The 15,871-nt window shown below is 35.6% G+C and overlaps 1 protein-coding gene across 12 annotated transcripts in view; it reads right to left on the reverse strand.

Annotated features, from left to right (window-relative positions):
- Positions 1-15,871, reverse strand: part of DTNB (dystrobrevin beta) — a 398,765-nt gene that overhangs the window by 104,123 nt on the left and 278,771 nt on the right. For 7 of the 12 annotated variants that reach the window (XR_008915458.1, XM_056813140.1, XM_016424694.2 and 4 more), the window contains exons 11-12: positions 15,681-15,770; positions 11,751-11,838 (exon numbers count right to left, since the gene is read on the reverse strand). Coding sequence is in view for 11 of the 12 variants with exons in the window: in XM_056813140.1 (XP_056669118.1) it covers positions 11,751-11,838; positions 15,681-15,770 (178 nt within the window). In the remaining variant the exon portion in view is untranslated. The remainder of the gene's footprint in view (positions 1-11,750; positions 11,839-15,680; positions 15,771-15,871) is intronic. The other 5 variants (XM_056813141.1, XM_056813139.1, XM_016424700.2 and 2 more) reach the window with 1 other exon arrangement.

Consider the following 15,871-nt stretch of genomic DNA (forward strand, 5'->3'; position numbering starts at 1 on the left):
GAAGTTTTGTGTTTTTAAAAATTATGGAAGGAAGGGAAATATGACTCAGAAACTCTTTAAGTTTGATTAACCTACAGGAGGTCAGTGTATTAAAAGAGTTCCCATTGTCCAGAGAAGGACAACAGAAAAATATTTGAAAAACTTAAAAAAAAACAAAAAACAAAACAAACAAACAAAAAAACAACGACAATGTCTAGCATTTATATAGCTTTAAGTTTGCAGAGTGTTTTTTTGGGGGGCTAATTTGATCCTCAACAATGCTCTGAGGGAATTATCTTCATTTTACAGATGAGGAAGCTGAGGTAAAATGGCTCTTTGTCAATGGCAGAATATGAACACAGGTCTTCCTTTCTGACTCCAAGTGTCTAGTACTTTATCAAGTAAACTACCTAGCGGCCAAGAGAGATATAACCTTCCTTGCTATTGAAATGACCCAATGTTAAAAGATAAAATAAATCAGAAACAACTGGCAAGGAATCCAACATATAAGAATTTCCCTCCTAGGATATAAATTGAGAAATTTTAAAATCATCTTTCTTTATTTTTAAAAGAAAAGAATTCTGGAACAAGAAAACCTGGGGCATGCATGTGGGTCCTGTCAATAGTGATATGAATATGGCTAAGTTATTAAACTTGAATTCATGCTTATTCTCTGGGTTACCTAAGAGAAAGTGATTTTCTTTTTTCATTTGTAAATGGCAATAATAAAATTAGTATGTTTTATTTCATAGAGTTCTAGTAAGGAACAAATTGGATGATAAAGGCAATTCACTTTATAACTGTAAAACATTATACAACTGAGTTATTATATGCCACCTAGATTTTGCTTAAGGCTTAAGTGTTGAAAGGCACTCAGAGTACACCTTAAAGACTATTAACCCATACTCTTCCACACACTCACTAATGAAAAATAAGAATTGCTTACGGATTTCTTGGCTACTCTATCAATCAACATTTTTTCCTAAGAATGGACTATCCACTGTGTAATTCCTTGATCTGTGAGGATAGCTTAAAAATCTTCTATACTTTATCTATACCTTCATTCAAATAATGCAGAATTGTGCCTTGGGAGGGAAGGGTGACTAGGTCATCATAAGACTATCTTAATCAAAGTTAAATATGTATTCTCTCCTTGATAACCTTCTATAGTTCCTTATGAATTAATTTTTCTTTTGGATTTTCTAAATCTGTGCATTTACCAGGGAGGAATAATAAAGATTAGACCAGAGTTTAGAAAATATCTTATTAGGTTTGTAAAAAGACTAGTTTCAGCTGTTTCTACATCTGTGTTTTACCCCTATAGAGAATTTTACCCTTATAAGAGAATTTCTCTTCTAGAAAGCCTCATAGAATGAAGAGATTAATGAGACATTGTAGATTGGCAAGATCTGTATGCGAGTGTATGCTTTCAAGGTGCCCTACTTCCTTTTCCTTTGCCCTTGAAAGATACTTCCTGTATGTCCCTGGGGATAGCAGAGAGTCTGGGGCACTTTGCCTGAAGAATTTTGTGATAAACATCTTCACCTCTGTCAAAGTTGAAGTCGTCCTTTTCTTGGGCAAAGTAAATGTTTTTACATGCACAAGGGACCCCATTCCATCCTCTTTCTCCATCAGATACACCCCTGAATCAACCCTGTTCACTCATTAACTTTGATCTCCCCCTATGCTGCTTCCCTATATCTACAAACACACCAACATTTCACTTATCCTCAAAATCCCTTCAGTTGTTTCATCCATGGCCACAAACTATCGTCCTATATTTCTTCTCTGTTCTGAAGCTAAATTCCTTGAGAAGGCTGTTTACAAACAATTAGTGCCTTGCTTCTGACCTCATCATTCAGTGAAAATTGCTTTCCAAAGTTACCAATGGTCCTTAGTTGCGATGTCTTCTCAACCCTTCTCCTTGATGCGTTCTTCCTCTAGGTTTTTATGGTACTGCTTTTTTCTGGTTCTCTTCCTACCTGTGGGACTGCCTCTTTTCAGTCTTCATTGCAGGATCTTCATCCAGGCCTCACCTGCTAACTGGACACTATCATACACCCACCTTTTCTCTCATGAGCTACCATCCTCATGAAGACCTTCAGCACCCCCTACCTGGCCTGCTAATTGGTCTCCCTGCCTCAAATCTCATTTATCCATCATTCAGCTGTAAACTGGATCTTCCTTATGGACAAATCTGAACATATATATACTCCCCTATCCTAGTTCAATAAACTCCAATGGCTCAAGAGGTAGTGTGAGCTAAGTTTTGATGGAAACTAAGGATTCTAAGAGGCAAAGGTGAGGAGAGCATACATTGCAAGGACAGTGGGGCAGTCTGTAAAAAGGCAAGGAGAAATGAGGTAGAATTTGAGGGAGGAACAGCCAGAAGTACAATTTGGTTCAACCTTAGCAGGTGTGAAGGTGAGTGCATAATAAGATTGGAAAGGTGGATTGGAGCCACATGGATTAAAAGCTTTAAAAGCCAAACAAAAGAGTCTGTATTTGATTCTAGAGGTAATAGGAAGCCACTAGAGTTGATTGAGCAGGTAAACTTAGTCTGACATGATCAGTACTATGCTTTAGGAATATTCCTTTGGTAGGAAGGACCAGAAAGAGAACAGACTTGAGGAAGATAAGCCAATTAGGAGACTACTGCAATAGTCTAGGTCTGAGGTGCCAAAGGTCTGAACAAGGATAGCAGCCATATGAGTAGCAGGAAAGGAGCACTTTTGGGAATAGGTTAGATATATGTAATGAGGGAGAACAAGAGGGAATCTCAGCAGCTAGAAGGATGGTTAGGATCTTGACCAAAAGACAAGTTCAAAAGAAGGGTGGGTTTGGGCAGGTGGGAATTGTGGATTTGCTGACTTTGAAATGTCGATAGGACATCCAGTTTGAAATATCTAACAAGTGGTTGGCAATTTGGGACCAAAGTTCATGAATGAACTTGGGGCTCCAGATATACATGTTGGAGTCATATTCATAAAGATGATAATTAAACACGCAGTAGCTTGTAAGCCACCAAAAGAGAAAATGTAGACAGAGCAGATAATACAGCTAATACAATGTCATGGGATAAACTTATACACATTTAAGGGATGGGATATGGATGATAATACAACAAAGGTACAGTCAGGCAGGTAGGAAGAGCCGAGGAAATGGTGTCCCTAAAACCTAAGGAGAAGAGTGCAACCAGGAGAAGACTATGATTAATAATATTAAAGTGCTATGAAATAGTCAAAAAAGGTGAAGACTGAGAAAAAACCTTAAGAATTGGCAATTACAAACTTAGATAGTCTTTCATAGGAATTTTTGTGAGAGAAGAGATAAAGATCTAGAAAATGAATGGATGTTATCATCAAATGAAGGTGTTTTAAGGCCAGAATAGAGGCATGATTGTAGGGAATGTGGCAGTAGATAAACTTTCTTCCTCTTCTGTGTCCTCTTGATTTTTCTTGATATGTCTAGACCCAGAGCTAAGTTCCAAGTACTCAATGATACTGCTTATTCCTTTCCATGATCTATAGTATGGAAGAACTTTCTGAAGATGGCTACATTGACATACCTGGCATGAACACTTGATCAATAAAAAATGAGTTTAATTCAAACATTTATTAATCATCTATGTGAAGTATAACATATCAGCTCTGGGGAAAGATAGAAAGTTTAAGACAGATATTATCCTGCCTCCATTGAATTTACAGATTGGTATAGGTTAGACAAGAGAAATAATTGCCACTTAAATACAATAATATTGTAAAGTCAATGACTTCTAAATGCATCTTCCTTATTACCAGTCATCTTTTCCCCCTTTAAACTAGCTCTCATCCCCACCATCCCCTATCACAAAATTAACAATATCAGCAGTTCTCTCATTTAACAGACCATCTCTTTAATGACTTTCTACCAGGAATTTCAGCCATTATTAAGTAATTCTCCTTAGAGGATAACCTGACACAAGTATCTATGGGAAGCTGACTTTGAAAGAAACTTGAAGTTGATGAATTCAGTACCGATTTGCTAAATGCCAATATGACAGGTCCTATACTAGCATACCTCATTTTATTGTGCTTCACTTTATTGTACACTTCATAGATAATTGATTTTTTTTTTACAAATTTAAAGTTTGTGGCAACCTTGCAGTAAGCAAGTCTATCAGTGTCATTTTTCCAACAGCATGTGTTCACATCATATCTCTGTGGTACATTTTGGTAATTCTTGTAATATTTTGAACTTTTTCATCATTATTATATCTGTTATAGTGAACTGTTTTCAGTGTTCTTTGAAATTAGTATTTTAATTATTTTGGGGCATCATGAACTGTGCCCATATAAGGTGGTGAACTTAATTAATAAATGTTGTATATATTCTGATTGCTCCACCAACTGGCCATTTCCTATCTCACTCACTCTCTTCTTTCCTATTCCCTGAGACACAATGGTAATTAAATTAGGACAATTAATAATCTTATGATAGTCTTTAAGTCAGGGGTCCCCAAACTATGGTCCACGGGCCACATGCAGCCCCCCAAGGCCATTTATCCAGCCCCCACCACACTTCTGGAAGGGGCACCTCTTTCATTGGTGGTCAGTGGGAGCAGCACTGTATGTGGCGGAGCCACAAAGTGCGGTGTTGCTCACGTACAGTACTACTTCCAGTGACATAATCCTTTGCATGGTGCCTTGTTCTGAAAGTAACTGAATGAGAACGAGTTGCTGCGCAAGGATTATGTAGTTGCACAATGGAAGACATCAGCATTGTGAGTGGCGATCTGGGTAAGGGGATTCTACACTGTGTAGTGGTGGCAGTGATGGACCTGTGCAAGGTGTGACAGGCCCATCACAGCCAGCGCTGCAGCCTCCACTATCCCAGACAGCGCTATACAGACTTTTTCATAGTTTTTTTTATAGTCCCAGCCCTCCAACGGTCTGAGGGACAGTGAACTGGCCCCCATGTAAAAAATTTGGGGACCCTTGCTCTATGTGTTCCAAGTGAAAGGAAGAGTCTATCCATGTGGCAAACTTGATTCTTGTCTCAGTTTTAAGAAATTACCACAGTCACCACAACCTTCAACATCCACCATTCTGATCCATCAGCAGCTATTGACATCAAGGCAACACAAGACCTTCCAGCTGCAAAGAGATTATAACTCATCGAAGGCTCAGATGATGGTTGACATTTTTTAGCAATAAAGTATTTTTAAATTAAGGTATGTACATTTTTAAAAGACATTGTACTATTGTACACTTAACAGACTATAGTATAACTTTTATATGCACTGGAGAACCAAAAAAATTCATGTGACTTGCTTTATTAAGATGGTCTGGAAATGAAACCACAATATCTCTGAAGTATGCTTGTATACCAAGGCTAGACTGATATGCCCCTATCTTTATTTGTAATCCTATTCTTCACTCTCTTTCCCTGGGCACAGAGGCAGATGATAATTGCTTTTAACAAAAGTACTTCAAGCCAAGACCCCCAGAAAATCCCAATTGAGCTTTCTGAATAACAAAGGATTTTGATTTAAGATTCATTAGGACTTATCTGTGTGAACCATATTCATAGCTGTCCAGTATCTGATCAAAGGTACATATTTAACCACATCTTTTATCATCAATTAGTTTTTTCTACATAGAAAAAGCTTTCTATAACATGACTTGGTTTACTCAAGTCCAAAACAGCAAATATGAGATCAAGATGAATATTATAGCTTCAATATTTTACTTGCTTATATTGTGAAAAATATGTTTTAATGAAGCTTAGAACTGGATCAGATTCTCTCTTCTAGCCTCCTCCTAGTTCTAAGTGCCTATATCATTTACTGGACAGCATTCTCTGAAACTAGAAGTTGGATTTAATACATTCAAGTCTCAGTTCAATGTTTTGAAGTCTTGGCTTTTTTTTTTTTTAAGGGAAATTGGCTTTGTCTAAGTATGAGAGGCACTCTGATTCTGGTCACCGCACCCTTCTCTACAAGCCTATGAGGAGTCTTGACATTGCTTATACTGTACTGCTTTGGACAGTGATGTTTATCACACTTGCAGTAAGTCTTCTGGTTTTGGAAGAGTTTTATCATGCGGAGAGTACATTCTTATTAGGAAGAGGGTCTATTTCTTTTCTATTTTCTCCCATATCCAATAAATTGTGTGGTCACTGTAAATTGAGGGGCTGTGTTTTATGATTGAGAGAGATTATATAGACATAAGTTATATATGTAGGCTTAGGAGGAGCCTTAAGCTTTTTCATAAAAAGAAATAATAACAACAATTCTGAGCAACAGAGGATGCCCCCCAAAAGTCAGTGAAGTCTCAAGCTATTAAAGCTTTATACACTCTGTATTTAATTATCCTCTAATCTAGTATGGATTTTAAGCATCTAGTTGCCCAGAGCTACAGCATTTAGAGAGGCTTCTAAGCACATGTGCACCAGAGGGACTCTGCTGACAGAAACCATGTGATTGGTAGTTTGTATATAGTGTCACCTGGTGGTCAACTCACATAATATGTTTTCATTGGCTACATAGGTTTTGTAGGCTTAAGAAAGGAAGAAAACATGAAGTTAGTTTTTAAACACTTCCTATGTGCCAGGGCTAAGCACTTTACCAATATCTCATTTAATCCTCACAACAGCCCTCGAACATAAATGCTACAATTATGACTATTGTACAATTAGGGAAACTGAGGTAGCTTTGCCCAGAGCCACATATTTTTTAAATTAATTTTTTAATTTTAAATTTCATTAAAAAAATTTTTCCATTGTTACATGATTCATGTTGTCTTTCTTCCCACCTCCCCCGGAGCTGATAAACAATTCCACTGGGTTGTACATCTATTATCACTCAAATCCTATTTCCCTATTATTCATTTTTAAAATAAAATAGTCTTTTAAAACCCAAACCCCAAATATACTTTATAAACAAGTGATAAATCATATGTTTTCTTCACAAAGTCACACATTTAATAAATATTTGAGGCCATAATTGAACCAAGGGTTTCCTTACTCAAGTCCCAAGAATCACATAGGTATATAAGGGTCATATGCCCTTGTCGTATATTATGTAAACAATGTCAATTCTTCTAAGCAATAGATTTTTTGAATAATCTCTTTATTCAAATTATAATAGCTTGAAGAAATGATCAAGTTGGAGGAATATCTATATTTCTGGCCATATCTGCCACCCAGAAAGGAGTCTCAGTCACAATTAAACTAAAGGAGCTACAAGTATGGATATGGAGAGAGTTCATCATCAATCAAGGAACAGAGACAATCACAGAAGATAAAATTAACAATTTTGGTTAGATAAAATTTTAAAAGTTTTTGCATATATTAAATCAATAAAATTCAAATTAGAAGGAAAACAGTTAACTTGGGAAAAACAAAAAAAAACTTGTAAAAATTTTTCTTTGTTAAAGGTTTCCTATCCAAAACATATAAAGAACTGATTTAAATTCATAAAACAAAAGTCAATCCACGATAGATAGTGAAAAAAAAGAACAGGGAGTTTTCAAAGGAAGAAATACAAAATATCAACAATCATATAAAAATGTTCCAAGTAACTAATAATTACAGAAATGCAAAAGAAAACAACTCTGGAGTTTTACCTCACACCCTTCATATTGGCAAAGCTGACAGAAAAAGGAAAACAACAATTGCTGATAGTTTAGGGAAAAATAGGCACATCGAATGCACTGTTGATTGAACTGTGAATGGTCCAGCCATTCTAGAAAGCAATTTGGAACCATGGTCCAAAAGTTACTAGTTGTATATATATATTTTGACCTACTGATACAAACTAAGCAGGCCTTCATTCCAAAGAGATCAAAGAAAGAGGAAAGGAACTCATGTAAAAAAATATTGATAGCAGTTCTTTTGGTGATGGCAAAGAGAACTGGAAAACATCAATTTGGGAATGGTTGAATAAATGACATCTGAATATAGTAGAATATTATTGTGCCATAAGAAATGACAAAAGGGTTAGTTTTAGAGAAACCTGGGAAGACTTATGTGAACTGAACAGAACCAGGAGAACAATTTAAACTGTAATGAGTACTGTGTGAAGTAGATAATAAAACTTGTGAATTATAGTAGGGGGGAATTTTTAGAAGTTGCACCAGGAAGCAAGCCAGGGAAAAGACTGAATCTTGAGCCCCTTCCCTACACTACTTCCTGTTCCTTTTCAACTGTCTGGGAAATGGTCTTCTCGCAGATGGAAAGGTTTGAATATTTTCCCCCTAATAATCAGATCCCACAACCAGTCCTTTAACTAAAGGGATTTTTATTCTTTGGGGAGAATGGGTAAGAAGAGGTTAGGGGAAAGGAAGAGGGAAATTAGGGTGTCCCTAATCTCTAAATTATCTTGTTGATTGAAGATTTGAAATATAGTCAGTTCAGAAACAGAGTTATCTTCCCCTAAGGGTAGATATTAACAACATTGCTGACAAGTCTCTGGGCTAAACCAAATTTCTCTGCAACTCACAGTCTAGAAGGCAATGGCTAAAGAGGAGATGAAGAAGTCTGTCTTCCACCTTCTGGTCAAACAGCCAGAGGAGGAATGAATTCTTAGCCAACTCAAGCTGCTTAACTGCTAACTTCAAGGTTCCATTGGTGTTCCAAAGTTCTGAGCTCCTTGCTTTTTTCTGCAGATCCATGTCATTGCCCAATATCTTCATTTACATGTGATAAAGATAAATAACTAAATAAGACCTAGGAACTCTCATAGATGCAATGACCAACCACAGCTCTAATAGACTGATGATGAAACATGGTACTCACCTACTAAGAGAGATAAAAGGCTTGAGCTGGAGTATAAGACATACATTTTCAGACACAGCCAAAGAGGTAATTTGTTTTGCTACATTATGCACATTTGTTACAAGAGACTTTTTTCCCCCTATCAGTGGGGAAAGGGAAGGGATAAGATAGTCCTCCAAAAAGAGGAAAAAGTTAAGTAAGTAAAGAGGGCTTTTAATGTTTTTTTCCCCCAAAAAAAATGCACAAAAGAGAACAGAAGTCCAGAAAAGACCACAATTCAGTAGGTCAGCTTTGAAAGTTACACATCAAAATTATTATATTAAAAAACAAAAGCAAGTTGTACATAAAAAGTTTTTCAGTTTCACATATAATTTTCTTTTTTTTGTTCTACTGTGTATATGGAGATATTAATTTTATTTGGCCTTTGTTAAATTCAGAATTTTTTTAAAAACTGAAAAAGGAGAAATTAAAGCCACAGGATCCTATGCAATGCATAGATCTTTAAGGGTTTGATTTTTCTTAAAAGAAGAAATTCAAGAAAGTCAACCAGCAGACTCAATATAAAACATTAGTATTAGCTATGGATATTTCTTCTAGTTTAGCAAATTAAAGAAATTCTCTGCTTCAATTCCATGCTAGCCAACAAACATGCTAACTGCCTACAAAGAAAAATGGTCTGGTAAGATGAAGATGAAAAACAAAATCATCTATGAAAAAATGTTCCAAATCACTATTAATTAGTGAAATTCAAATTAAAAGAACTCTAAGGTACCACCTCACACCTATCAGCCTGGCCACCATGACAAAAAAGTAAAATGATAAATGTTGGAGTAGATGTGGAAAAATTGGGACACTAGTACACTGTTGGTGGAGCTGTGAACTGATCCAACCATTTAAGCCCTGTTCAAAAGGCCATAAAACTATGCCTACTCTTTGTCCCAGGAATACGACTACTAGGTCTGTATCCCAAAGATATTAAAAATAGGGGAAAAGGACCTACTTGTACAAAAATATTCACAGTAGCTCTTTTTGTTGTAGCAAAGAACTGGAAACTGAAAGGAAATTCATCAGGTAGGGAATGGCTGAACAAGTTGTGGTTTATGACTGTATCAAATACTACAGTACCATTAAAAAATGGCAAACAAGATGATCACAAAAAAACTTGGGAAGACTTCTATGAAGTGATGAAAAGTGAAGTGAGCAGAACCAGGAGAATGTTGCATACAATAACAATAGTGTACAAGGATCACCTGTGATTGACTCAACTCTTATCAAGAAGGCAAGGATCCAGGACAACTCCAAGAGACTCATGATAAAAAAAGTTATCCATTGCCATAGACAGAACTGACAGAGTCTGAGTGTAGATTGAAGCATATTCTTCACTGTATTTCCTCCATGAAGTTTTCTCTAGTATAAGCAATGTATCTTGTTTCACAAGATGAACACAGAAATATTTATTGTATGATAACGTATGTACAACCTATATAATATTATCTGCCTTTTTGGGGACAGGAAAAAGGGTTGGAGAAAGGAAGAAAACATGAATTGCAAAACGTCAGAATGTGATTATTAAAAATCATATCAACATGTAATTTGGGGAAAAGAAAAATTTAAAAATACTATCTTTAATCTCAAGGAACTTATAATTGAATAGGATAAACTCTACACAAACAACTACAATAAAAGTTAGAAAATTATTAATTAATAATTACTTGTTAATAGTAAACTATTAATTAAATTATTAAATGCATAGGAGAAGTTGAACAGTAGAATGAGAACTTTTAAGGAGAGAGATTATTTCTTACTGGGGCTCAGAACTGATACCAGAGGATTTCAAAAAGCAGAGATGGGAATGTAAAGAGTCAACCATGAGATAGACTTTATAAATGAAGATAGGAGGGAGCAGGACAAGACTGCAAAACATCAAGTATTCCAAAATTCAAGTAGGTTATGTACATTAAAGTTCTGTTTTTCAAAAAGAGGCTAGAATTTATGAATTAATCATGAATTAGTAAAGTCCTCCAAACATGACAAGGGCCATAGAAAAACAAATTAATGATAAATCTAAAAACTTGGCATTATCATAGTATCTCATAGGATCTGGAAAGAATATCAGAAGTCATATATTCTAACCCACTCATTTTACACATGAAGAAATGAAGGCCCAGGGAGGTAAAATTATTTGCCCAATGTAGATTGCTGGACTTAAATCAGACCTTTAAAGGTCTAAGTATCCAAAATCAGACCTTTAAAGGTCTAAGTATCCAAACAGTAAAGAGCAATGACAGAGTTGCATGAGGTCAAGCACTGGAAGGTTCATGTCCATGAATTATATTTAATTTATACATCTATATCTTATTTACAGAAAAGGAAGTATTAAGCCCAATGTCTTCTGAACTCTTGTTTACTTTCTATAATGAAACCAGAAGAATTATGACTAAATGAGGGCTTTAGATTTAATTCACTGACCACTAACTTTCTCCTGTTTTCCTTTCCCTTTCTCAATATTCTATTCATTGTTTCTTTTTTACTGAGTTTAGGCTAAAGATTTCAAAATCAAAGGTGTGAGGAGCATTAGCATTTCAAAGACTAGATTTTGAAGTCCTAAATGGATATGTTACAAGATAATCATTCTCATTTTTCTTTCCAGGATAGCTTTGAAAGTTACATATTGAAATTATTATTATCATTTATATGTGATTTATTTGTGTGTGTATATATATATAATATGTATCATCTTTGGATATGTATCCAATATATATTTGTATCTTTCACTTTGTTCAAAATGACTGCAAGCAAGACCTTTTGGAGCCTATTAAGTATATATTTCTCTGGTAGTACTAAAATAAATTAATTTTTATTGTTTGGGGAAAGTAGGAACTTATTTCCAGATTGAGCCTTGTCAGTCCCCTCATTCCCTAAAAAGCAAAAATCTAGAAAATGGAGAAAGAAAGAAGATTGAGGCAACCTAAAATTGATTTAGGCCACCCAACAGTTATCCTCCATTTACTTACTACATTTCCTGCCTCTGCAGCAAGCCGGGCAGCATATCGGGCAATAAGCCTGTGTTCTTCATCCAGTCGGCTGGGGCTATCCAGGACACTGGCAGAGATAAAAAGAACAGATATACATTAATTATGACTCACCTTTCCTTTATTCTTGGAAACTTGGGGCATTTTTCTATAGAAAGAGAGAGGGAAATCTTTCTAAAAGCAAGATGGTCATTTTAAAAGGGTTTGGGTCCTCTGAGACAAAAAAAGGATTTATTTGGGTAATGGTTAAGTGTCTTTGTTATGTCTCACTTACCCATTTTACTGCTTCAGTCAGTGGCAGGGCTGCAAGATTATGTCATTCTGCAGAGAAAAAATCTACTACTTGTAAAAGCTAAAACAGAGATATCTTATCAAGATGTTGGGAAATAATGAGGGCACCAAACCCCCCAAATAAGTGAGCCCTGAAAATATAGAAACCAAGAAGAAACTAAAACATCATGAAAAAATAAAAGACTGAAAAAATAATCATTTGCCCAAATTTAATGAATTTTTTTCAGGGCCAACTTTTGAATCTCTACTATTTTAAAACTAACATTTAACTCTGGCATTATGTAGAGTGCTTCCTCAACAAAAAGTGAAGTAGATATCCCTTGCTGTCTCTTTTCTCTTTTTCCTCTTTTAATCTTGGTTCTCTACACCACGAATACCCTCTTCTCCAACTAGAATATCATTAATATCTTAATGTGAATTTGTTTAATGTATTCTTTCTAGAAATATCTTTAAAATTTTATTATTTTTTTCTATTCAATTACTTGTTCAAATATCTTCCTACTAAAGTATTATGCAAAGATGCTTTAATCATATTACATTCTCTACTGTTTTATCCACATAAGTAATGTATGTCTTAAACATTAAGGACTATGTCTATATAATTATCTTTGTACAGCCCTTAGCAAAGGGCTTATTCCACAATTTGGTGCTTGAAAATGCTTTTGTATAATGCTCCCTTTATATCAGCTTTAGGAATAAAGAGTGATTATAACTGGATCTTCTCTCTGTCTAGTTGGTCAGAAGGGGTTAACACAGAAGAATATCTTTACATTCCTTTGGGCTTGATTAACTAGAAAAAAATTTTTAAGTATCACTTGCAGATAAAAGAGGCAAATCACAAGAACATAAGCCTCTATTAGATACTTTATTAAAAAAGGAACTCCTAGGGTACATATTGGGGTCAATCCAATTCAGTTCAGGTTTCTACATATCCCATACCCACAATATAGTAAGAGTACAGTAGAGTAACCAAGGTTCAAAATAATAATTACAGGGCTATTGCAAGATAATTACCAAAGAAAAATGCAATGACACCCTCCTTACTTGTCCCCTCTGACAGGAAGGAGGGGAAGGAAGGCCATTTACTTTGTTTTATTTTGTTTTGTTTTATGAGTTGCCAAGACCAAGGCACTACCACCACCTGATGACAGCTTATCATAATTGCAAGAACTAATGATTATAAAGTGATGGCAAAAGTCCCTGTATATGTGAAGACTAAAAATCAGAAAGAAATACTCTGGGCCAAAGCAAAAATTTAAAGAGCTAGAAAATTAACTGAAAGAGGGGCAAATAAAAATGTTTCAAAAACATCTCCAAACAAGCTCAGTATATTGAGATGAGAGATGTAAATAGCCTAAGTTGAGCAAGCAGCAAGAAGAGACTCCTTTCTTGATTCATTTTCACTCTTTCTTAATTCTTTTTGTTCTAGTCACAGTACTTGATTAATGTTGAACTGAATTGTCTTTGGATATCATTCAGAATCTAAAGTTATTTCAGAAGGGCTGTCCAAGTCACACTGTATAATTTAATTTTCTGATTAACTGAGCATTGATTTTAAAAATCTGTTTTAACTTTTGTTATAAAATCCAGTAGTTTGCTTTCTTGTAATAAAAGTAAATAAAATAAATATAAATGCATTTTTATTTGACAATTAAGTATCTTGTAATAATCATGTAGTCATTCTGTTTTGGGAGGAGACAGGAAGTTTTTCTATTTCATTGCATAGAGTTCTCTTTTTATAATACTATATAGTAATTTGAGTGCCTCCTAGAAAACATCACATTGAATTCTTGATCTTGTTTCTTGTAACAAAAGCTCAAGAAGAGAGGCAGTTTGTATTTTCAATTTGAACTCTCAGACCTAGACAGCAGATTAAGCCAGCAGATCTTTGCTCAGGTACTCTATCATTCTTTCACCATCAAAGTTAAAGACCTTGGCTAAAATCTTCACAAATCTTTCTGAGTTAGGCAGCAGTCTCAGGTCACCATTTAAGATTTCTGCAATTATACTGAGTCAATGGATAAAAAGGAATCCATTCTCTCCAGGGAGTACAGTAAGATCTGGCTCCCAGCAAAGATCCAATTTCTATTAAGCATAAAGTTTTGCCCACAGTGGACATTTCCTAGATGGATGAAATAAAAAAAGTCAACATATACATAGCAATTTATTTTTTTAAAAAGTACTTCCTCATAACAACCCTGTGAGGTAGGTAATTGAGATACTTTCAGAAAAGGGAAACTGAGGCTTGGAGAGGTGGAATTATATGTGCCCACATCAGAGAGATAACAAGTAACAATGCTGAAAGTCCAATCTATATTTGCAGACTCCAACTCCAGGGCTCTTTCATAGATCTTCCATAGATACTTCATGTCATGACCATCAATAATGATCAGGACATACCTTCCTACTAAAGATATAGGAAAGATCCTCTGGGTTCTATGAAATTTTAGGAATAGGTAAAAGGAAAAAAAAAACAGTGTAATAGACTTTCTGTGGGAGGAGAAAAGGAAACGCAATGAGGAGTAATTCTGTAGAACTAACGCTTTGTATGTCTAAACTTGTGTGTCATTCTTTTAGACAAAGTTTAAGGAAATAGGACAAAGAAGCCTAGAGAAATGGGGACTGCATGGTGTGAAGATTGGATTTAGCTATCTCCTGATTGTAACAAGGAAGGTACTTAGCTCTTCCTTTATTGTGAAGATAAAATTGTAGTTCCCTGTCTATTTTTAGATCTTAATCCCCAAAAGTGTTAACTCAGTATTTAAAGTAGATCTAACTACAAAAAGGTGTTAACTAATCAAAAATGTGTTAACTAACCACAAACATATGTAAACTAACTACAAAAGGTGTGATACCCATTTCATACATTGAGTGGGCAGTCCTGGAGAAGAGCATCTGCTGTGATTGGTAGACATAAACATTTAGGGGAGGTAACACAAGAGAAAAAAAGGTCTTTAAATAGAGGAAACAAAGGCATACAAGGATGGATCGATAAATCAAGATTCAGTCATTTGGAGTTGGTCTGGAATCAAGATCAGTCACTTGGGCTTGGAGTGAAGAAGAGTCACTTGGAGGAGAGACTGGCAGACAGACACTTGAGGAGAGACTGGAAGACAGACACTTAGACTTGCAGTGAACTGGACCCCTGGAGGAGCTCCTGCAGGAGACCTCAGACTGCTTTCTTTTTAGACAGTCACCATGGTGACTGAAAGGTTGACTTAGTTTCCTTGCCTTTCTGGAGGTGTGAACCAGGACAGTCTCCAGTCTTGAGACTCCTTTCCCCTGACTGGTGCTTAGAATTTCTAACTGGCTCAGAGGAAGCCAGAGCTTTCTCTCTTCCTTAATATCTTCATTCTATTATAAAAATAAACTACCTTAAATTCCATTTTACTTTAGTAGTTCAATTTGGGATTTTGAAATTAAATCCCTGGCAACCACCAATTTAAGTATTAAGTCCAAACCATAAAAAATTAACAATGGTATAGTTTTTCTCAAAGATCCATGGTATATTACTTATAAAGTTTCTTAGTAAAGCCCACAGTGATTTGTTCTAGTTGACAATCCCAGGAAAAGGAATACATCCCTCCCCTTCATAAGCCCAACTGCTGTTCAAACACTGACCGTGCACAGTGCTGTAGACGGGACACATAGGAAGCTATCAGTGCATGCTCATCAGCCAAGTGACTGGGTATTTCCTGGCTATACTGTAACCTGGGAAAAATGGAGGCAAAGACAGCAAGCATGACAAATACACAAAGAGGGAGAAATAAATGTGGATTAATATGGGAAAATAAAAGAAAAAATGGGAAAAA

Source organism: Monodelphis domestica, chromosome 1, assembly GCF_027887165.1.
Source record: "Monodelphis domestica isolate mMonDom1 chromosome 1, mMonDom1.pri, whole genome shotgun sequence".
In the NCBI taxonomy this organism is placed as follows: Eukaryota; Metazoa; Chordata; class Mammalia; order Didelphimorphia; family Didelphidae; genus Monodelphis; species Monodelphis domestica.